This window comes from Schistocerca serialis, chromosome 12 (assembly GCF_023864345.2).
Source record: "Schistocerca serialis cubense isolate TAMUIC-IGC-003099 chromosome 12, iqSchSeri2.2, whole genome shotgun sequence".
NCBI classification, from domain to species: Eukaryota; Metazoa; Arthropoda; class Insecta; order Orthoptera; family Acrididae; genus Schistocerca; species Schistocerca serialis.
In genome coordinates, this window is record NC_064649.1 from 145,301,189 (window position 1) to 145,326,309 (window position 25,121).

Here is a 25,121-nt window from a genome sequence, read left to right on the forward strand (position 1 = left end):
TAGTAACTTTCCAGTATAGTGGTTTTTCTTTTGTTGCCATTGGATTGGATATCTTCACTCATTTTTTACATTGTATAAATATTGAAATTCTAAACATTTTCTTCTTATTTCATTGTAGAATGGATTAAAAAATTAGTATTCTATTACACATCATCCATTTATTAGATTGTTTTCACCTTCTGATTAAAAAATGTGCCCAAGCTTTTACAATCAGATTATACAGGGTGATTCAAAAAGAATACCACAACTTTAGGAATTTAAAACTCTGCAATGACAAAAGGCAGAACTAAGCACTATCTGCCGGCGAATTAAGGGAGCTATAAAGTTTCATTTAGTTGTACATTTGATCGCTTGAGGCGCTGTTGACTAGGCTGAAAACCAAACTACCCGAGGCAGCCCGTGACAGAGCACTTCATCACTGGTCTCCAAGAAGCCCTGATCTTACCCCCTGCGATTTTTTCTTATGGGGGTATGTTAAGGATATGGTATTTCGGCCATCTCTCCCAGCCACCATTGATGATTTGAAACGAGAAATAACAGCAGCTATCCAAACTGTTACGCCTGATATGCTACAGAGAGTGTGGAACGAGTTGGAGTATCGGGTTGATATTGCTCGTGTGTCTGGAGGGGGCCATATTGAACATCTCTGAACTTGTTTTTGAGTGAAAAAAAAACCTTTTTAAATACTCTTTGTAATGATGTATAACAGAAGGTTATATTATGTTTCTTTCATTAAATACACATTTTTAAAGTTGTGGTATTGTTTTTGAATCACCCTGTAGTATTCTTTTGACATTTTTCAGATACATCTGAACTGTCACTGTCAAATCAAGCACAGTACCTGATGATTAACCTGGCCAGTATTAACTGGTTTGCAGACATCCTGCAGGAGAGAGCAGCATTCCCAAAGGTCAGTAAAAACGAATTTATTTAGTACTGCCTTTGAGTTCAAGAAAGACCTCCATAAGGTTCCATTTCCTTTGCTCACAAGCCGACCTTGTTCAGAAATTTTTGTAACTCTGGTAAAAGAAAATGTGGAGCTCTAATTTGGCCAGTCTGTAATGGAATCTGCCTGTATTTGAAAAGCTTCTACACCACATCTGGTATTCTAATTAGCATTCCACAGTCAAATGCATGTTGGGGAGGTGGGGGGGGGGGGGGGATGTGTAAGTATGACAATACTCTATAAAATTGCAGATCAGTATTGTTAAACAGCACAGCTCTCGGTAATTATGTTGCATATGACGGTTGTTTTCAAACAGTTATAATGCACTGGTATTTGACAGTAAATGTCGTAAGGGATTGGTTTCACGGATAAACATGAACTTGAGGCTCTGATAATAAAAATGAGGAAAGAAAAAAATAAAATGTCATCTGTACTCCAGGTACTGAGCCCACTGGACTCACATTTGGGAAGAGTGGAGTTAAAATTGTTGTCTGTCCTCCTCGATTTTTGTGCACCATGACCTTTCTTCCTTCTGTGAATCCACACACAAATTGAGGTACCAAAATGGTGTCAAGTATACATGTAGTCTCAAATCAGCCTGTAAATTGTGATCATATTTCATCAGTGAAGTGTACTATATGCCATGAAATTGTGTTAAATGGATTAAGAATTTGCACCTTCAATCATAAATGCTGTCATATCATGGATAGAAGTTCAAAATAAGTGCACCTGTGGTATGGAATATAATGGTGCCATTGAAATGTACAGTGCAGTCTGCAAGTGAATATAGAGAATAAACTTAGGAAAGAACTTGATTTTGTCATACAATACACTAAAACATTTGAAAATTTGGCAAGAAGAGCAAGTAATTCTTCAGAGTCTAGCCAATATGGGTTCGCCAGTGTCAGACTGTAAAACAGTACGTGATCCGTAACAAAAACCACAGAACTTACTATGGAACTAAGTAATAGTTTAATGTGCTTGAAAATAATACAGAGATGGAATAAAAGTTGAAAACTTGATTGTAGTTGAATCTATGTGTGAAGAAAAACATTTTGAGGTTGCAGCAATGCAGCTGAATAAGCAAAAGAGTAAATTAACAACAATGTCAGTTCACAGATCACCGTGTGGTGGTCCCAAAGTTTTAGAAATAAGTTAGAGGCATCACTCAACATATTACATGATAAAAAACAGCAGTAATTATAAGTGGAGACTTTAATGTCAACTTGTTAACTGAAAGTGCATCTAAAGATCAATTCTGGAATATTCTACAGAGCTTCAACTTGTGTTCTCTTGCCCTACAAGAGTAACAAACTCTACAGAAAGTCTCATAGATGATTTCTTCACAAATAGACAAACCATAGATACAAATGTAATTAATGTTGACCTACTGATATGATCAAAGTGCACTAATCTTTAAAATTCTCGCAGCCCCGGTGACTGAAAATACTTTACATCAAATTTACAAAAGAACTTTCTCTTCTAATAGCTGCAGTCATTTCGTAAATACACTGGTTACCCAATATTGGCAGAAGTATTGTTACAAACAAGTACAAGAGCTGCATATAATGTTTTCTCTTCCCTGTTTAAGTTAAAATTTGAAATGTGTTTTCCTAAAAAAGTTGTCAGAATAAACTTATATGGCCATTTACATACTAATTCCTGGATTACAACAGGTATTAGAAATTCATTGAGGACAATGAAAATACCTAACTCTTGATTGAAAAGTTGTACTGATCCCATGTTCAAAGAATATGTAATAAACTACTATATATAATAGAGGGAAACATTCCACGTAGGAAAAATATATCTAAAAACAAAGATGATGTGACTTACCAAATGAAAGTGCTGGCAGGTCGACAGACACACAAACAAACACAAACATACACACAAAATTCAAGCTTTCGCAACATCATCCTGATGAGGCAACAGTTTGTTGCGAAAGCTTGAATTTTGTGTGTATGTTTGTGTGTCTGTCGACCTGCCAGCACTTTCATTTGGTTAATGGTTTGAGGGAAACATTCCACGTAGGAAAAAAATATATATATATAAAAAAAAAAACAAAGATGAGGTGACTTACCGAACGAAAGCGCTGGCAGGTCGATAGACACACAAACATACACACAAAATTCAAGCTTTCGCAACAAACTGTTGCCTCATCAGGAAAGAGGGAAGGAGAGGGAAAGACGAAAGGAAGTGGGTTTTAAGGGAGAGGGTAAGGAGTCATTCCAATCCCGGGAGCGGAATGACTTACCTTAGGGGGGAAAAAAGGACAGGTATACAGTCGCACACACACACATATCCATCCACACATACACACATACACAAATAACAGAAGCATACACCACTCTGAAGAGCTGATACATAAAATCAAAGACATCAACGTACCCACAACGGCCACACTCACATCATTTGACATCATATCCATGTACACCAATATCCACACCACGGAAACCATCAACATCATCAAATAACAATTAAAAGAACAGACAGACATTCCCAAACCCCACATAAAAGAAATAGTTAGCATTTTAAAACTAATCACAGAGCAAAACTATTTCTCATTGACAATCAGTTCTACTCACAAGAAGACGGACTTCCAATGGAGTCACCAGTCAGTGGACTTCTAGCCAACATTTTTCTTAATCACATTGAATAAAATATTTGAAAAAATAGTAGGACCCAAACAATACCGCACAATACATTGGTATCGTTATGTAGATGATGTCATATTCCTTCTAGATGAAACACCAAGTTCCATCCAACAACACCATAGTGATATGAACGGATATGTGTGTGTGTGTGTGTGTGTGTGTGTGTGTGTGTGTGTGTGTGTGTGTGTGCGTGTGCGTGTGCGTGCGAGTATATACCTGTCCTTTTTTCCCCCTAAGGTAAGTCTTTCCGCTCCCGGGGTTGGAATGACTCCTTACCCTCTCCCTTAAAACCCACTTCCTTTCGTCTTTCCCTCTCCTTCCCTCTTTCCTGATGAGGCAACAGTTTGTTGCGAAAGCTTGAATTTTGTGTGTATGTTTGTGTTTGTTTGTGTGTCTATCGACCTGCCAGCGCTTTCGTTCGGTAAGTCACCTCATCTTTGTTTTTATATATAATTTTTCCCACGTGGAATGTTTCCGACTTACCATACGAAAGCGCTGGCAGGTCGTTAGAAACACAAACATACACACAAAATTCAAGCTTTTGCAACAAACTGTTGCCTCATCAGGAAAGAGGGAAGGAGAGGGAAAGACGAAAGGAAGTGGGTTTTAAGGGAGAGGGTAAGGAGTCATTCCAATCCCAGGAGCGGAAAGACTTACCTTAGGGGGGAAAAAAGGACGGGTATACACTCACACACACACACACACACACACACACACACACACACACACACACATATCCATCCACACATATACAGACACAAGCAGACATATTTAAAGACAAAGAGTTTGGGCAGAGATGTCAGTCAAGGTGGAAGTGCAGAGGCAAAGATGATGTTGAATGACAGGTGAGGTATGAGTTGCGGCAACTTGAAATTAGCGAAGATTGAGGCCTGGTGGGTAACGGAAAGAGAGGATATATTGAAGAGCAAGTTCCCATCTCCGGAGTTCGGATAGGTTGGTGTTGGTGGGAAGTATCCAGATAACCCGGACGGTGTAACACTGTGCCAAGATGTGCTGGCTGTGCACCGAGGCATGTTTAGCCACCGGGTGATCCAAATTACCAACAAACACTGTCTGCCTGTGTCCATTCATGCGAATGGGCAGTTTGTTGCTGGTCATTCCCACATAGAATGCATCACAGTATAGGCAGGTCAGTTGGTAAATCACGTGGGTGCTTTCACATGTGGCTCTGCCTTTGATCTTGTACACCTTCCGGGTTACAGGACTGGAGTAGGTGGTGGTGGGAGGATGCATGGGACAGGTTTTACACCGGGGGCGGTTACAACGATAGGAGCCAGAGGGTAGGGAAGGTGGTTTGGGGATTTCATAGGGATGAACTAACAGGTTACGAAGGTTAGGTGGACGGCGGAAAGACACTCTTGGTGGAGTGGGGAGGATTTCATGAAGGATGGATCTCATTTCAGGGCAGGATTTGAGGAAGTCGTAACCCTGCTGGAGAGCCACATTCAGAGTCTGGTCCAGTCCCGGAAAGTATCCTGTCGCAAGTGGGGCAATTTTGTGGTTCTTCTGTGGGGGATTCTGGGTTTGAGGGGATGAGGAAGTGGCTCTGGTTATTTGATTCTGTACCAGGTCGGGAGGGTAGTTGCGGGATGCGAAAGCTGTTGTCAGGTTGTTGGTGTAATGGTTCAGGGATTCCGGACTGGAGCAGATTCGTTTGCCACGAAGACCTAGGCTGTAGGGAAGGGACCGTTTGATGTGGAATGGGTGGCAGCTGTCATAATGGAGGTACTGTTGCTTGTTGGTGGGTTTGATGTGGACGGACGTGTGAAGCTGGCCATTGGACAGGTGGAGGTCAACGTCAAGGAAAGTGGCATGGGATTTGGAGTAGGACCAGGTGAATCTGATGGAACCAAAGGAGTTGAGGTTGGAGAGGAAATTCTGGAGTTCTTCTTCACTGTGAGTCCAGAGCATGAAGATGTCATCAATAAATCTGTACCAAACTTTGGGTTGGCAGGCCTGAGTAACCAAGAAGGCTTCCTCTAAGTGACCCATGAATAGGTTGGCGTACGAGGGGGCCATCCTGGTACCCATGGCTGTTCCCTTTAATTGTTGGTATGTCTGGCCTTCGAAAGTAAAGAAGTTGTGGGTCAGGATGAAGCTGGCTAAGGTGATGAGGAAAGAGGTTTTAGGTAGGGTGGCAGGTGATCGGCGTGAAAGGAAATGCTCCATCGCAGCGAGGCCCTGGACGTGCGGAATATTTGTGTATAATGAAGTGGCATCAATGGTTACAAGGATGGTTTCCGGGGGTAACACATTGGGTAAGGATTCCAGGCGTTCAAGAAAGTGGTTGGTGTCTTTGATGAAGGATGGGAGACTGCATGTAATGGGTTGAAGGTGTTGATCTACGTAGGCAGAGATACATTCTGTGGGGGCTTGGTAAACAGCTACAATGGGGCGGCTGGGATGATTGGGTTTGTGGATTTTAAGAAGAAGGTAGAAGGGAGGGGTGCGGGGTGTCGGTGGGGTCAGGAGGTTGATGCAGTCAGATGAAAGGTTTTGCAAGGGGCCTAAGGTTCTGAGGATTCCTTGAAGCTCCGCCTGGACATCGGGAATGGGGTTACCTTGGCAAACTTTGTATGTGGTGTTGTCTGAAAGCTGACGCAGTCCCTCAGCCACATACTCCCGACGATCAAGTACCACGGTCGTGGAACCCTTGTCCGCCGGAAGAATGACGATGGATTGGTCAGCCTTCAGATCACGGATAGCCTGGGCTTCAGCAGTGGTGATGTTGGGAGTAGGATTAAGGTTTTTTAAGAAGGATTGAGATGCAAGGCTGGAAGTCAGAAATTCCTGGAAGGTTTGGAGAGGGTGATTTTGAGGAAGAGGAGGTGGGTCCCGCTGCGACGGAGGACGGAACTGTTCCAGCACAAGCAAAATTACTAAGTAATGATAGACTAACAACAAAATCAGGCAATAAATCAAGAACTACTTGGGAAACAGTGAAAAGGGAAACAGGTGAGAGCCTCTTAGATCAGGAAATAGTACTCGAAAATAGTGAAAATATTGAATTACAAGATGACAAATTACATTACTAACAATTTTTAACTTAACCAAACATGAGAAATTAACAGCTTCAAAAGTAGATAGAAGTATGATGTTAACTCCCATAAATGAAAATGAAATATTAAATGTGATAAACAGTCTAAAACCAAAAATGTCTGCAGGTTTGGATGAAGTGCCTGTGTCACTAATTAGAAATGTTGCCCAACAAATTATAAAGGAGTATATATTGCCAATTTGTCATTCAACAAAGGGGTGTTTCCACAGAGTTTCAAAATCTCAAAGGTTAGACATCTGTTTAAAAAAGGAGGGCCATATAAGGTAAATAATTACAAATCAGTTGCCTTTCTCCAATCATTTTCCAAATTTTAGAGACATTAATAAAAATCGGACTCATAAATTACTTAGATGCATACAAGCTTCTAAACTGCAATCAACATGGCTTCCATTCAGGCCACAGTGCAGAATCAGCCATCCGTGCTTATAATGAGGAGATTGTCAAGAATTTTGATGATCAAAAATTTTCAGTGGGAATTAACTTAGATCTATCGAAAGCATTCGATACAGTAAGTCACCAAATTTTGTTAAACAAGATTGAGGCAACAGGAGTAAGAGGAGCTGTGTGGAAATGGATTGAATCTTACCTTCAAGACAGAACTCAGGTTGTAGAAGTCATCTCAGATCATAATAACTATAAAATCAAATAGTTTTCAGATGCAAAAAAAGTGGAAATAGGCATCCCACAGGGCAGTGTTCTTGGTCCCTTATTATTCTTGCTTTGTATAAGTGACAAAGAATCCAAATATTGCTACCAAAATTATGTTGTTCACAGATGACATGAACATAATTATAAGTGATGATGAAACAAATCACTATCCGCTACAACTGACATAGTCTGAAATATATACAACAGAGGTTTAATCACACGGGTTGGGATTAGCCGAGCGGTCTAAGGCGCTGCAGTCACGGACTGTGCGGCTGATCCTGGCGGAGGTTCGAGTCCTCCCTCAGGCATGGGTGTGTGTGTGTTTGTCCTTAGGATAATTTAAGTTAAGCTTTGGGACTGATGACCTTAGCAGTTAAGTCCCATAAGATTTCACACACATTTGAACATTTTTTTGCACACGAGTTAACACTTAAGTAAAACAAATCATATACAAGCAAACCAAGGAAATGATCTCCAGTTAAAAGTGAGCGACAAAGAGATAGAGAATGTGCAATCCACAAAGTTTCTGGGCATGCACATTGATCAAAACTTAAGCCGGAAAGACCGTATCGAGTATTTATCCCACAGGTTCAGTTCAGCATGTTTCGCATTGAGGGTAATATCTAGAGTGTGCTAGATTAGTGTATTTTGGTTACTTTCAGTCTGTTGTGTCTTATGGTATAGTATTCTGGGGTAAAACTAAATCACACTTAATAGATACCTTCAAACTACAGAAAAGAGATATTCAAATTATAACGCGCAACTCTGCAAGAATTCACAGTGGGACCCTCTTGAAACAATTACAAATACTCCCAATCCCATCACTGCATATATTTAAAAGCATTCTATGTACAAGAGCACACCTGAACAATGTATGTACCATTGAGGACTGCAGTGTCTGGTGCTCCCATTTTCCTGTTTCTCCTCAGCTGTTCTTACTTGGATATGCTGGTGCAGTTCAGTTGCAATATTTATTATCTGAAAATGTTGCTTAATGCTATGTTTATTTTCCTACATGTTTTTTTTATTTTCTTTTTTGAGTGTCATATCAACAGTCTGTTTCAAATAACGCTCAAAGAAGTTTCCTTGTGATTGTTTTAAACTGATGCTATTGTTGAAATATTTTGTGTTACTGTCAGATAGTATTTCTAAGCGACAATGTGCTCACTTCATGTTCCAGGAAGGTCTATTGGAAAGATTTCGCAGCAACTTGGTTGTAGAAAGTACAGATGCCTTTGAGGAAAATGAGTGGAAAACCTTGCGTATAGGATCTGTGGATTTTAAGGTATGTGTTTGGAATACGCCACTATACATTTTGATTCATGATGCCTTGATCCAGTTATCTTGTCCTTGTTACAAGAACAATATTACCTCAATTTTCTTAATTTTAGTAAATTGCAGTAATGACAGTAAGCATTAAATGTATCTTGAGCATTCCCTGTAGAAAATAAGAGGATTTAGCCAATAGCATTGTTAAATTTAGGTTTCAAGCTATGCAGCTTATTATTAAGTCTATCAGTGCGTTCTGAAGAATGACACATTCTTTCCTGAATGGCCAAGAAGGATGTGTTTCCCACTTTTAGACTGTTTTTCTGTATGTTGTACTGTGAATAGCTGCAACTGTGACTTCTGTAAACAAGATCACATCATCAACAACAAATCTCATGAGAGGGATAATGTTTGGGAATGTGATTTTAACAGCACCCATTAAGTAGTGGACTACATGAGGCTCATCAGTTAATACCCAATATTACATCATGGAATGTCAGTATGCAAAGTAAAGCATGGTGATGGACTATGTTCTGATCATAAAGGCGGCTGCATTTAATTTCTCTGTTTTCTGACAAGGGAACCTCCCCATCGCACCCCCCTCAGATTTAGTTATAAGGTGGCGCAGTGGATAGGCCTTGAAAAACTGTATACAGATTAATCGAGAAAACAGGAAGAAATTGTGTGGTACTATGAAAAAAATAAGCAAAATATACAAACTGAGTAGTCCATGTGTAACATATGCAATACAAATGTGAATATTGACTCAGGAACGCCGTGGTCCTGTGGTTAGCGTGAGCAGCTGCAGAACGAGAGGTCCTTGGTTCAAGTCTTCCCGGCAGCGAAAATTTTAATTTTTTATTTTCAGACAATTATCAAAGTTCAAGCACTTACACAAAATCAACTTCGCTCTCCAAAATTCCAGGACATGTTCAGATTTGCTTGGACATATGCAGGATTTGACGGTCTACACGCGGAAAAAATTGAAAACGTTAAAAACATATGTTTTGACGGAGCACAAGGAAAACTGTGCGACTGCGAAACTGTTGCATTCATTTGTTGCAGTTTATGTGACAAATTCTTATGCTTTCATCACTTTTTTGGGAGTGATTATCACATCCACAAGAAAACCTAAATCGGGCAAGGTAGAAGAATCTTTTTACCCATTCGCCAAGTGTACAAGTTAGGTGGGTCGACAACATTTTCCTGTCATGTGACGCACATGCCTTCACCAGTCTTGTATAGAATATATCAGACATGTTTTCCTGTCGAGGAATCTGTTGACCTATGACCTTGCGATCAAATGTTTTCGGTTCCCATTGGAGAGCCACGTCCTTTCGTCTACTCATCGCACGGTTTTGTGGTGCGGTCGCAAAACACATACACTAAACTTATTACAGTGAACAGAGACGTCAATGAACAAACGGACAGATCACAACTTTGCGAAAATAAAGAATAAAATTATTTCACCCGAGGGAAGACTTGAACCAAGAACCCCTCACTCCGCAGCTGCTCACGCTAACCACGGGACCACGGCGCTCCTGAGCTCGCCATATCCTTGATGTTACCTATCTGGCACATGGACTACTCAGTTTGTATATTTTGCTTATTTTTTTCATAGTTCCACACAACTTCTTCCTGTTCTCTCGACTGATCTGTGTTCAGTTTTTCAAGGCCTATCCACTGTGCCAGCTTATAACTAAATCTGAGGGGGGTGCGATGGGAAGGTTCCCTTGTGAGTAGATATTTGTAGCAATAAAACTTCTCATACTTCACATAATTTGTTTTATACCTACATTTTTCTTCTCATTGTTTAATGTGGATTTGTCTTGCCAAACAGGAGTGGAAGAAGCTATAATTTTAATTTAATTCAGCACATTCTGTGGAACAATGTAAGTCAAAGCAATTTGTTCATGTGATAATTCACTACATAATTCAGTGTCATATACAATAAATAATATGTTACAGTGCAACACTAAGCTACACCAAATAAGCCCTGTACAGATTAAATGGAGAGTGCTGCAAGGAAGCCTTTGAAAAATATCTGGCTCATCAGAGATTTTTCAATTCTGCTGGCTGCTTATGTAAAATGAAACTTGCAGAATAGTGTTCACCATTCTCTACAGTGGTCAAAGAAGCATTGTACAACCGAATAAGAAATGAACAAAAATTATAAAAAAAGGTAAATTAACAGACAAAAAGACTAAAAGTAAAAGTGTAGTAGTCCACTAAATAATGTATTGGTAGATATGACAGAATAAATTGAAGACCTTGTTAAATCAAAGGCAGCTTGGATATCAACAAAAACAAAGTAAAAGCAACAGTGACATGGGGATGACTGATAGGCAGCTCAAAGACACACACAACAGATGAGGAAATCACTGTAGCTTTAAAATGTTAATATTTTGTGAGACAGACAATGAATGTGGCAGCTCATTTTGAATGTGTTCATATTATTAACCACGAGTGTGGGAGTGTATGTACAAGGATGACAGTTATAAATCTGGGATGCTTAAACACAGGCCTCGTGACGGCTCGCCCTGCTTTCTTTCTTCACTCGTTTTCCTCAGTGTCGATGTACTGGCTGAAAAATGGATTGTGGAAGTGCAACTACTGTCTGCTGTAAATGATGTAGCCGACAGATGCACAGTTGTGTTTCACAGTCTTTTACTTTCATTGTTCACAACTCCCCAATAGTATGCAGTTATATATGTATGGCCAGTGCACTATTGTTTAAACTTTCCGTAAGCCTCATTAATAGTTAACACCTCCACATACTGCTAAAATAGTTTACTATTGAACATCTACGAGCAGTAAAAACCTAACCACAAAGTTCACTGTTCTTGAAGAACAGAAAGGTATGTATGGAGCAGACACGTCATTGTTTTAACACCTGGGCTAATTGTGTAACACTTACTTCACTGTTAAGTTGCGGCATCGTTGTCATTCTAACCAACAAAGGTTTCTCGTCTGAAACTTGGCCGTGGACTGACTGTCTCGTGACTAAAAATTGGGCCCTTATATATCCTCGCAATAATAGGTACTGTAACTTCACATTGTTTGATGTTTAATTTACAAAAATTACAATTAAAACTTAACTCATTAAATTAACTGAATATATCGAAAACTTACATCTTTTCAACAGCTTCTTCTACTATGAGGGTTAAGCTGAATTATTTGTTTAAATCATGAAATTAACAAATTATGCAAACAATACCTTTGAGAAAACTGTTAATTACTTTTGCTAACATGTTTTTGAAGAGAGCCAAATAGGTACTGTAAGATTACTAGCAGTTGTTCCTCTAAATATTTATAATTAATACAGAATTTATATTTGTTTATACATCAACAATAGAATTTAAGTTATGAAATAATTACTGATTTTGCCCTATAATGAAAGATACTAACTAGGAACAGTCAAAATAAATTAGAAAATCAATTACATACATAAAACTAAGCACAAAATTAGATCTGGTATTATATTCTTTAAAACTGAGGGCCAACCTTTCTCTACAATGAAAATGCAGATTATATTCACTTATGTTAATGGTAATTTATCAAAATGAAAAAATGAATTTTAAGAAGGCAAATGGCAAAACAAGAGGGGAAGTAAAATTATCCCAGCTTGCTTCGTCACAGACTGCACAAAGTTTGCAAGCAGACACCACGGAGCTTTCTGATTGCCCTTTTCTGGGCCAGTAATAATCTTTGTGAATGCATAGAGTTGCTGCAGAAACTTCCTGAAACTTACTCCGTTGCGGCCCCCTTATGAAACATACATTATTTTGTAGCTGCCCCCCCCCCCTCCAAAATCACCTATTTTTAATATGGCCCACAGTATCTATTTACTTCTGTCTAATTATTGCAACTATCAGTTACAACAACAATGTTAATGATGAGAGGGAGTCTTTTGATGTCAGAATTAATTGTTTTTAATTAGTATGCATTTGTATGATTCACAGAGGGTTAAAGTTAACAAGCACAACTAGTTCATAAATAACGATGGCTGCATGTATAGTTACTGGAACTGAGCATTATTGGTTCAGAAATTAGTTGGTAAGTTTAAGTTTAACTGTTTCCATCTATATTTCTTTTAATTCACGTGGAATGTTTTAATATTTGAAAGATACTGACATATGAATGATAATAGGACAATAGTCAACTTTTAAATGCCAGTTTAAAAGCTGATTCAAACTGATCATCCAAAAAGGAAATAAACAAGAGTAAAAATGTACAAAGTTCGAAATTTGGAAATTTTCAGACATATTCTCAGTTACTGTTATTGCGTGTCTGAATTTGTGAAGAAATAAATTTCATTCCTAGATGAATCTTGGAGCCTGCAACTCATAGATCCCCTTCCAGCTGCAATCGAGATCGACATTTCATCTCGATTAATGCCGTTGTCAAAAATGTAGACTCACACAATTCTGTTTCGTCCTTGAAGCGGTACATTAAGGGCATTCAGTTCCTCAAAAACATCGACAAGTAGAACCTTACTAGAAACCATTTCTCATCCATGTAACAAAGCCAATATACACACATCAAAAAAAGTTTTGCATCATCCCGGTTCCCAGAACTCCTGAAGATAGATGTTGACTGTGGATATTGTATCACAGACACAGTCCCTTTTACTGTTCAGAGAGGTCACTAAACCCACCCAAAGATGTAAACAACCATGCATGAACAGCACCTATTATATGGAGTGGGTCTGACAGCCGATCAGTTCCAGTCATTCCACCAGGAGGGAGGTACATGGCTAGTGTTGTCTGTAGTTCAACCATGCCTAGACAGTCAATACCGCGGTCCGATCATGTCCGCATTGTTACTTTGTGCCAGGAAGGGCTCTCAACAAGGGAAGTGTCCAGGCATCTCGGAGTGAACCAAAGTGATGTTGTTCGGACATAGAGGAGCTACAGAGAGGCAGGAACTGTCGATGACATGCCTCGCTCAGTTCGCCAAAGGGCGACTACTGCAGTGGATGACCGCTACCTAAGGATTATGACTCAGAGGAACCCTGACACCACCATATTGAATAATGCTTTTCGTGCAGCCATAGGACGTCGTGTTAAGACTCAGACTGTGCACAGTAGGCTGCATGATGTGCAACTTCATTCCCGATGTCCATGGCGTGGTCCATCTTTGCAGCCACGACACCATACAGCATGGCACAGATGGGCCCAACAACATGGTGAATGGACTGTTCGAGATTGGCATCACGTTCTCTTCACCAATGAGTGTCGCGTATACCTTTGACCAGACTGGGTATTAGAGTTATCGGTGTGTACAGCAATCTGGACTACCACCTCTGAAGGTCTCGCTGTATGGTGGTACAACATGCAGTGTGTGGTTTTCATGAGCAATAAAAAGGGTGGAAATGGTATTTATATTGATCTCTATTCCAATTTTCTGTACAGGTTCCGGAACTCTCTGAACCGTGGTGATGCAAAACTTTTTTTTTATGTGTGTACTAGGACTGCTGTTCAATAGAAAAAGACCAAGTTCATCCTTGAGCGCCACAACACAAAGAACTGTACCACAAGACAATCAGAGTATTAGTAGGAGCCAATTGTGAGTAGAACCCGTATCATTGCAAAGATTGGAAAATAATGTAGTGTTTAAAGCTCGTGGTTTCACAAAATTTACAACACTAACTGTATTATTAATCAGTCTGTTGACTTCCAGTTGTACTATTTAGAAATCGATGCTTTCCTGTGTATCAAGCAGTGTGTTAATTTTACAGAGGGAGAAACAGTACACCCACTTGCAATGAACCCACTTTTAGTTCTGGTAAATGCTGTCACCACCCCCATGAACCATGGACCTTGCCGTTGGTGGGGAGGCTTGCGTGCCTCAGCGATACAGATGGCCGTACCGTAGGTGCAACCACAACGGAGGGGTATCTGTTGAGAGGCCAGACAAACGTGTGGTTCCTGAAGAGGGGCAGCAGCCTTTTCAGTAGTTGCAGGGGCAACAGTCTGGATAATTGACTGATCTGGCCTTGTAACATTAACCAAAACGGCTTTGCTGTGCTGGTACTGCGAACGGCTGAAAGCAAGGGGAAACTACAGCCGTAATTTTTCCCGAGGACATGCAGCTTTACTGTATGATTAAATGATGATGGCGTCCTCTTGGGTAAAATATTCCGGAGGTAAAATAGTCCCCCATTCGGATCTCCGGGCGGGGACTACTCAAGAGGACGTCGTTATCAGGAGAAAGAAAACTGGCGTTCTACGGATCGGAGCATGGAATGTCAGATCCCTTAATCGGGCAGGTAGGTTAGAAAATTTAAAAAGGGAAATGGATAGGTTAAAGTTAGATATAGTGGGAATTAGTGAAGTTCGGTGGCAGGAGGAACAAGACTTTTGGTCAGGTGATTACAGGGTTATAAATACAAAATCAAATAGGGGTAATGCAGGAGTAGGTTTAATAATGAATAAAAAAATAGGAGTGCGGGTAAGCTACTACAAACAGCATAGTGAATGCATTATTGTGGCCAAGATAGACACAAAGCCCATGCCTACTACAGTAGTACAAGTTTATATGCCAACTAGCTCTGCAGATGATGAAGAAATTGATGAAATGTATGACGAGATAAAAGAAATTATTCAGGTAGTGAAGGGAAACGAAAATTTAATAGTCATGGGTGACTGGAATTCGTCAGTAGGAAAAGGGAGAGAAGGAAACATAGTAGGTGAATATGGATTGAGGGGAAGAAACGAAAGAGGAAGCCACCTTGTAGAATTTTGCACAGAGCATAACTTAATCATAGCTAACACTTGGTTCAAGAATCATAAAAGAAGGTTGTATACCTGGAAGAATCCTGGAGATACTAAAAGGTATCAGATAGATTATATAATGGTAAGACAGAGATTTAGGAACCAGGTTTTAAATTGTAAGACATTTCCAGGGGCAGATGTGGATTCTGACCACAATCTATTGGTTATGACCTGTAGATTGAAACTGAAGAAACTGCAAAAAGGTGGGAATTTAAGGAGATGGGACCTGGATAAACTGAAAGAACCAGAGGTTGTAGAGAGTTTGAGGGAGAGCGTAAGGGAACAATTGACAGGAATGGGGGAAAGAAATACAGTAGAAGAAGAATGGGTAGCTCTGAGGGATGAAGTAGTGAAGGCAGCAGACGATCAAGTAGGTAAAAAGATGAGGGCTAATAGAAATCCTTGGGTAACAGAAGAAATATTGAATTTAATTGATGAAAGGAGAAAATATAAAAATGCAGTAAATGAAGCAGGCAAAAAGGAATACAAACGTCTCAAAAATGAGATCGACAGGAAGTGCAAAATGGCTAAGCAGGGATGGCTAGAGGACAAATGTAAGGATGTAGAGGCTTGTCTCACTAGGGGTAAGATAGATACTGCCTACAGGAAAATTAAAGAGACCTTTGGAGAGAAGAGAACCACTTGTATGAATATCAAGAGCTCAGATGGCAACCCAGTTCTAAGCAAAGAAGGGAAAGCAGAAAGGTGGAAGGAGTATATAGAGGGTTTATACAAGGGCGATGTTCTTGAGGACAATATTATGGAAATGGAAGAGGATGTAGATGAAGACGAAATGGGAGATAAGATACTGCGTGAAAAATTTGACAGAGCACTGAAAGACCTGAGTCGAAACAAGGCCCCGGGAATAGACAACATTCCATTAGAACTACTGATGGCCTTGGGAGAGCCAGTCATGGCAAAACTCTACCATCTGGTGAGCAAGATGTATGAGACAGGCGAAATACCCTCAGACTTCAAGAAGAATATAATAATTCCAATCCCAAAGAAAGCAGGTGTTGACAGATGTGAAAATTACCGAACTATCAGTTTAATAAGTCACAGCTGCAAAATACTAACACGAATTCTTTACAGACGAATGGAAAAACTGGTAGAAGCAGACCTCGGGGAAGATCAGCTTGGATTCCGTAGAAATGTTGGAACACGTGAGGCAATACTAACCTTACGACTTATCTTAGAAGAAAGATTAAGAAAAGGCAAACCTACTTTTCTAGCATTTGTAGACTTAGAGAAAGCTTTTGACAATGTTAACTGGAATACTCTCTTTCAAATTCTGAAGGTGGCAGGGGTAAAATACAGGGAGCGAAAGGCTATTTACAATTTGTACAGAAACCAGATGGCAGTTATAAGAGTCGAGGGGCATGAAAGGGAAGCAGTGGTTGGGAAAGGAGTGAGACAGGGTTGTAGCCTGTCCCCGATGTTATTCAATCTGTATATTGAGCAAGCAGTAAAGGAAACAAAAGAAAAATTCGAAGTAGGTATTAAAATTCATGGAGAAGAAGTAAAAACTTTGAGGTTCACCGATGACATTGTAATTCTGTCAGAGACAGCAAAGGACTTGGAAGAACAATTGAATGGAATGGACAGTGTCTTGAAAGGAGGATATAAGATGAACATCAACAAAAGCAAAACAAGGATAATGGAATGTAGTCAAATTAAATCGGGTGATGCTGAGGGAATTAGATTAGGAAATGAGACACTTAAAGTAGTAAAGGAATTTTGCTATTTATGGAGTAAAATAACTGATGATGGTCGAAGTAGAGAGGATATAAAATGTAGACTGGCAATGGCAAGGAAATCGTTTCTGAAGAAGAGAAATTTGTTAACATCGAGTATAGATTTAAGTGTCAGGAAGTCGTTTCTGAAAATATTTGTATGGAGTGTAGCCATGTATGGAAGTGAAACATGGACGATAACTAGTTTGGACAAGAAGAGAATAGAAGCTTTCGAAATGTGGTGCTACAGAAGAATGCTGAAGATAAGGTGGGTAGATCACGTAACTAATGAGGAGGTATTGAATAGGATTGGGGAGAAGAGAAGTTTGTGGCACAACTTGACTAGAAGAAGGGATCGGTTGGTAGGACATGTTTTGAGGCATCAAGGGATCACAAATTTAGCATTGGAGGGCAGCGTGGAGGGTAAAAATCGTAGAGGGAGACCAAGAGATGAATACACTAAGCAGATTCAGAAGGATGTAGGTTGCAGTAGGTACTGGGAGATGAAGAAGCTTGCACAGGATAGAGTAGCATGGAGAGCTGCATCAAACCAGTCTCAGGACTGAAGACCACAACAACAACAAATGCTGTCATAATCAGTTCATATAGCAACACAACTTGCCCATCGTTGTCAATAAAAATGGAATTCACAAGAAAGAAATTACCTTCACCTGTAGTCCTTCCTTCCAGAACTTCACATAATAGATAGTCCTCAAGCATTTCATTTTCATAACAGTAGTGTTCAAAAAGAGGAAGTTGGGGAGGATTACTGATAGCAGTGCTGTTACCAAATTGGAGGGTGAATTTTGGGCTATCACAAAGATGCAGCAGCAATTGATTTTTCATGTCAGCAGCTATTTCATCAATACAATGAGCCATGTTACCACCTGAGAGTGGTATCAACTTCAGACTCTTGGCAAACCTTTCTCCGTGTACAATTTTGCACACTTTTACAGCTGCAGGAGGATGTAATTTTTCACCAGTAGTATGTGATGATTTGGATTTTGCAAATAAGCTGGCTACTTCTAGGAATGTTGTTAGGGCTTTCTTAGGAACTGATGCCCTTTTATTGAAGGACCTAATATTTCATTTTAGTTGTTGCTCATGACACCTAAAAGATTCAACAGGTTTATTTACGTCATTTGGAAGTTTTGTCTGCAGATCTCTCTTAATTAAGGTTTCAAGCGATTGTTGGCAAAAATCCCGCAACAAAGAACACACTGTGGTCATTCCTCATTCAAAAGTGTGCTGGTAAAGCCTATGTCAAATAATGAACTTGATATTTACACACTTACACATAATTCTGCATCTAGAACTAACATTGCTGATAGAAACAGAGAAAGATGCGAAAGAATGTTTGTTGATTAAATTTGAGTCGTTTTCCTTTTTAGAATTGCATCTTTTTCTTTATCAGAACTGCATCCTTTTGAGGAGAAGAGACACTAGGTGAATCACTTCCATGGGATGTCTCGTTACCCCTGTCAACCAGCCACCCATCCATGAGAATGCCAGAACTTGTATCACTTTATTTTAAATCCGGTTACCTACTTCCAATGAACATGCACAAGAATTCAGCTTCTAGTTATCTCACTATCTTTAAACTGGCTCTGGAAGTCTGCTACAAATTGAATGGACAGTCACAATGACGTGATTAAAAATCTACTCATGCAGTCGTTGTTGCGAGGCAGTGGAGGGCATATTTTCAGTTGGCTTATTGTCATTACTGGTTGTTAAAAGTATCTAGCTAACTGTGCAGTGATCGTTGACAGAGGCGGTGTGATGAAATATTACTCATCCCCCTTTTCTCAGAATTCCTGCTGACAGCATCTACTGGTCAGTTCCCGTGAAACAAGACAGCACATTAATGATGGTTCATGGAGATGAGAATCTGACACTGCAACATTTGTTCATTGGAAATTTTTTTCTTACATAATCTGAAATATAAATATTTCAGTGAAAGACGGCGCCCTCTTCTGCTATTCTCTGCCCTCCACTTTGAGAACTGCTTCCATAGAGTATCAAACAACAGAAAAAACAATAATATGGAGAGGATAGATTTCTACTCACTGCATGCAGGAAGCATTGAGCTGCAGACATGCACAATGAAAAAGACTGCTAGACATGTAAGCTTTCAGACAAAAATGTTCTCCTTCCGAAATAGAAAACACACACAACTAATACACTCATGGCTAATGTCTCTTGACACCGGAACTCAACTGTATAATAGTCTGTCCTTTTCATACCATAGAACATAATAGAGGGAAAATACTTGAAGTAAATAAACTTATTGATTTGAGTGTCAGAGAGAGAGAGAGAGAGAGAGAGAGAGAGAGAGAGAGAGAGAGGAGGGAGAGAGGGGGGGGGGGGGTGGACATTAATCATAGTAAAGAAGGCAGTATCTAGTTTCTTCACAAGACCCTGACTGTGATACTGACAAGACAGCTTTTAATATCTATTTTCAGTCCTAAGAATTTAAGATGTTTGACTCCACTGGTGGTTTGATAACCTTGGAACAGTATAATTTTGATTCTGTAAGATTTCCATGTCAGAAACTACATGCATTGTGTTGCAGTTAAATGTCAATTTATTTTCTGTAAGCTAATGTTATCTGCTGCCCTATTTCATAAATAATTTATAATACATGAGTTTAGCTTTATCTAAAGCTTTATTTTTTACTGATATTTACTGATTCCATTAAAATTATGTAAAAAAGAAAAACTGAGAACATTATAAAAAATTACGGAACAACAGGTAAAATAAGAGAGAGGGAACCACTGGCCTATAGCTGACTGACGTGTGGAGCATAGAAGCACTAGTGACACCAGCTTTCCAGCTCTCTCTCTTTTCCTAGCAGAAGTACACACATTTGTGCGTAAAACCACATGGAGAGAGTGCATTTGGATGTCTGTATGCTTGTATATGCAAATGTAAATGTACTTTTACTAGAAAAAGAGAGAGAGAGCTCGAAAGCAAGTGTGAGATGTGTTTGTGTGCTCCGCACATCAGTCTGCTATAAATGGGTCATTGCTTTTCTCATATTTTACGTACAATTGTGAGACTATGTAGATGAATGATGGTTGGCAAATAGCTGTGTTTGAAAAATCATAAAATTAGTAGAGATACATGTGTGTTGGAATTCCTGTTGACTTTGTTGTATCCCCACTAATCTAATGTCTTCAGATAAAGTTTGAATTTTTATCACTTTGTTTTCAATCAGCTCATTCAGTTATGTCATAAGGAAAAATTCCTGGAGAAAAGTATACAGTTTTGAGACAGAAGGCAAAATATCAGTACTGCTGATAGCCACATACCCCGACAGTCCAAAAGGTTTCCAGATTGGATTAACAATTTTAAAAAATTACAGAAAAGTTAGGATAGTGGTTTTAATGCTTCAAGTATTCTACATAGTCTTCTCCCAAGTGAGTATGATCATACAACCATGTGACATTGCCAGAAAAGTCCTTTTGCAGGACATTGTTCAACTTGTGCATCACATTGGCTCGAATGTCAGTTTTGTTGTCAAAGTATTGTCCTTCAAATGAATTTCTGCACTTTGTTATTTTGTGTAGATTTGTATTGATAACATCAAGTCTGGGTAACTGTTTTGATTTTTTTCCCGAAAAGAATTGTACACATTTTCATTTCAGCCTAGCTGCAGCAGGTGTTCACAAGTCTTTCTTTTCGTTCAGAAGCTGAAGTGTGCAGAGGGAATCTCACTCACACTTTTCTCATTTTCAAAACATTTTGGAAAATGTCTAGAACACACGATTAAGATATGTTGCTCCACTGTGATTTGTGACCTGTTGTTTACAGTTATTGGTTCAAGCTGTCATTGTAGTTGCTGTCCAGCTTTCCCTTAAGCACCAAGAAATAATATCAGTCTTGTAACTTTTTGCATGGATGGTTCGTACAAATACACAACACCATCTTAGCTTTCATAACTAGTATTTCCTCCATCAGGAAGGAGAGAAGGATAATTTGGGGACAGTAATGATGAGTGGAGACCCACCTGTTCTGTTTCCTTCATAACCTTCTCCAGCCTATCCCTCACCTCTGCGTAAGGAAGGAACTGTTAATTCTAAAAGCTATAATAGTGTTTTTATGCAGGATGTCCCAGGAGAAATGGTGAATATTCAGGGATTTCAAAGTAAAAAAGTTGACTAAACATAGACTCTAAAATACATACCGTAAGAGCTATGAGCACTTGTTTAGTAGAAAAGTTTCTTTGTAGCAAAGATGAACAAGTGCCCATAGCTCTTAAGGTATGCAGTTTAGAGTCCACTGGACACTTGTTTTCTTGCTTTGCTCCATACTACCATCTCTCAAGAAATGGAAAGCAAAGTGTTTAAAGAAGAGGAGATATGTGGTACAGTATTGAAGATGAAGAGGAGCTCATAGCTCTTAAGCAATGCATTTTAGAGCCCACATTTGCTACATAGTTTTGCTTCAAATGATTGTTCCTCAGTACTGGCCATTCTTCCCGGGGCACCGTATACATGCCTGTTGTGAGTACCGTCATTCTGACTTTTGTACATTCATCGTGTTCTATAGATACTCCCAGGAAGGAGAAGCCTTTGGTATGAGGAACAAGTATAGGTGTGCATTTACAAAAGATGAACAAATCTTAATATGATACTGGAAAGTGCTGGATAGAATGCAAATAGTGGAAAGTGATCACTTACATACAGTTGAGGTACTCAGCAGTTGTCGCGCTTACACTATCAGATAAGAAGTATCAGGGCACCCGTATGTAATGCGAAACTGACCACTATATAACATGAGGTGGACCTGCTAATATAAGGGGCTGGATTTGAGCCCTTGTAGAGCACACAGTTTGTGTGGTCAGTAGAGAAGCAGTTCAGCAGAATGGCTTGGGGTCACGAAACCTGAGTGATTTTTTGTGGGGGCTGGTCAGTAACATGTGAGTAACAGATCTGTCAGGGGCATTTCAACTCTTCTAACATTGCTCAAGTTGGCTGTTCGTGATTTGATGGTAAAGTGGAAATGTGAAGGAACGACCACATCTAAATCGAGGCAAGAGACGCACCTCACTTACTGACGGACAGGGTCCTTGAACATTGCAGAGGGTTGTTATAAAAAAATTGAACAAAACCAGTGGAAGGAATAACTCGTATGTTCCAAAGTGCTACCAGCAGTCGAGCTCGCACAGTGAATACCCGTAGACAGCTAAGGAGAATGAGGTGCGACATTCGATTGGCACATTCCTGTTGTAGGGCTAAGTAATGTGTGAGGTGGTGTAAAGAACAACTGGACAGTGAAAGACTGTGAACGAGTGACTCGGAGAGGTGAATCACACTCTACCCTGTAGCATCCAGTGGGGGGGTTTGTGTTTGGCGAATGTCTGCCACAGTATGTAGTGCCATTAGTGAAGTACAGAGAAGGTGGTGTTATTTTCTACGGTTAGTGTGCAGCTCCCTTATTGTGTTTAATAAAATACTAAATACAGGAAGATACGAACACATTTTACAGCATCGTGTCTGCCACCAGTAGAGAAACAGTTTGGAGATTATGACTGGTTGTATCAGCATGACCACTGCACCCTGTCATGAAACAGCACATGTGAGTCAGTGGTTTATGGACAGCAACATTCCTGAAGTGGACTGGCCTGCCCAGAGTCCAGACCTGAACCAATGGAACGTTTTTGGGACGAGTTAACATTTTTACAGTTCACTTCCATTGAGATAGGATGCCCTGCCTTTCCTCTGGGGACATAACAGACACCTCATTGGAAGTGTTGCTAGCAGTTTTGAAGCTATCATAAAAGTGGAAGGTGAACACACCCCACTTAAATGTCAGCTAACAGGTGTGCAGATAATTTTTATCAGATAGTGTATAAACAAGCTTCGGCAGACAGAGAGCATGGTTGTGTGTGTGTGTGTGTGTGTGTGTGTGTGTGTGTGTGTGTGTGTGTGTGTGTGATGGTAAGTAGCAATCTATCCTTTTCATAATATTGTCATTAGTCTATCCTGGATTTTTCATTGTTGGAGTACAAAAACCATTGATTTGATGACTATACGTAAAAAACCATGTCACAAACTAGTAACAAAAAAACATCGCTGAGTTTTCAGAGAATGTTCTCCTCCTCTGCTAACTCTTTTTTGTGTGTTTTGTTTCTTATCAGTTAGGTCTAGGGAGGACATTGTCCATTAGCTCTGCAGTGTTTTTCAGTGTTGTTTATATGCCTGGCTACTCTCGAACACCTCAAAAACTCTTTAGAAATTTGATCTGTATACTGTATTAACTCCAAATTACCACTATAATGTTTAGTTGCTGCTTCCTTAGCTATGTTAAACTTCTGCTCTTTATCTCCAGTTTCTCTATGGATGTGACAGCTTTTATTGGATACTGTCCTACAAGTGAATCTCATGAACTGCTCTGCCCACCTCGATTTCCTCATAATTTGGGATTTAAATTTCAGTGCCCAGACAGAAATTTTCTAAAGCAGTACAATGCAGTTCTCAAACGAACTAAAAACAGTTGTGTTTGAAGATTTTGGAGCACTGTTACATAAACACATTTTGAGAATTTTAACAGGGCTGCCAGTTATGGAGTGCATAGCATGTGGGTTTTGTAACTGTAAAGTCACTGCTTTGATTTATTTTGTACTTTTATTTGAATTATATATTTATTTTCAAATGGAAATGTTTATTAATAAATAATCGATATTTTTTTCACAAAAATAACACTCTTATTATTCTTAATTACTAATCACACGAGTATAAATTAAAATTTGTTACACATATGTGAAATGCCTTATTCATAAATGAAGAAATTATCTACACCAACAACACTGTTAAATGTCCATAGAACAGTATTTTATTTTCTATTTCACATTTTACGTTTTCATTTGATTGGTACTTAAAAATAAAAAGATGTTGTTATTGCTATTATGAAGCAAGGTTATGATTAAGTGTTTGTTGATTAACATTCTGTTTGAAAATAGAGGTGTAACAAAAATAAAAAAAAAGTTACATCCAGTCAAGCTGCACACCTATACAGTGTTGTCTCAGTTGTGAGACTGGATTCATGATTTCCTGTCAGAAAGGTCACAGTTCATAGTAACTGACAGTCATTGAGTAAAACAGAAGTGATAACTATCATTTCCCAAGGATGTGTCGTATGCTCTTTGCTGTTCGAAATCTGTATAATCATTTAGGACAGCCATCTTAAATTTTTTGTGGGTTATGTTGTTATTTACTGCCTAGTAAAGTCATTAGAAGATCAAACCCAATTGCAGTATGATTGACACAATATTTGTATGGTGTGAAAAGTGGTAATTCATCCCCATCAGTACTAAAAGGAACCCATTGAATTTTGGTTACACAATAAAATACACATATCTAAAGGCTGTCAATTCACCCAAGTACTTAGGGATTACAATAATGAATTACTTACATGGTGGTGATCACACAGATAATGTTGAGGATAAGGTGATACAAAAACTGCATTTTATTGGCAGAAAACTTAGAAGATGCTGCAAATCCACTAAAGAGACTGCCTACACTATGCTTGTCTGTACTCTGCAGGAGTATTTCTGTGCAGTGTGGGATTCTTACCAGATAGAATTGACAGAGGACATCGAAAAAGTTCAAAGAATGATAGCTCATTTCTTACTGCCAGGAAATACTGGAAAGTGTGTAATGGATGTGGTACTCAAGTTGGGGTGGGAATCATTAGAAGAAAGGCATTTTTTGTTGCGGTGAGGTGTTTTCATGAAATTTTAATCGCCAACTTCTTCCTCCAAATATTCTGTTTACACCCTCCTACGTAGGGAGAAATGGTCATTTTAATAAAATTTGAGAAATCAGAGCTTGCATCGAAAGATTTAAGTGTTCATTTCTCCCGTGTGCTGTTCGAGAGCGGGACGGTAGACGTATATCGTGAAGGTGATTTGATGAACCCTCTGCCGGGCACTTAAATGTGAACTGCAGAGTAATCATGTACGTGTAGATGTAAACGTATTTCTGAGAATCAAACTGGTGTCTGCATTACTAC

At 39.4% G+C, this 25,121-nt stretch overlaps 1 protein-coding gene across 1 annotated transcript in view; it reads left to right on the forward strand.

Moving 5' to 3' along the window:
• Positions 1-25,121, forward strand: part of LOC126428008 (molybdenum cofactor sulfurase 3) — a 184,122-nt gene that overhangs the window by 156,270 nt on the left and 2,731 nt on the right. Inside the window, exons 11-12 of the mRNA XM_050089890.1 lie at positions 804-910; positions 8,508-8,612. Coding sequence (XP_049945847.1) covers positions 804-910; positions 8,508-8,612 — 212 coding nt within the window. The remainder of the gene's footprint in view (positions 1-803; positions 911-8,507; positions 8,613-25,121) is intronic.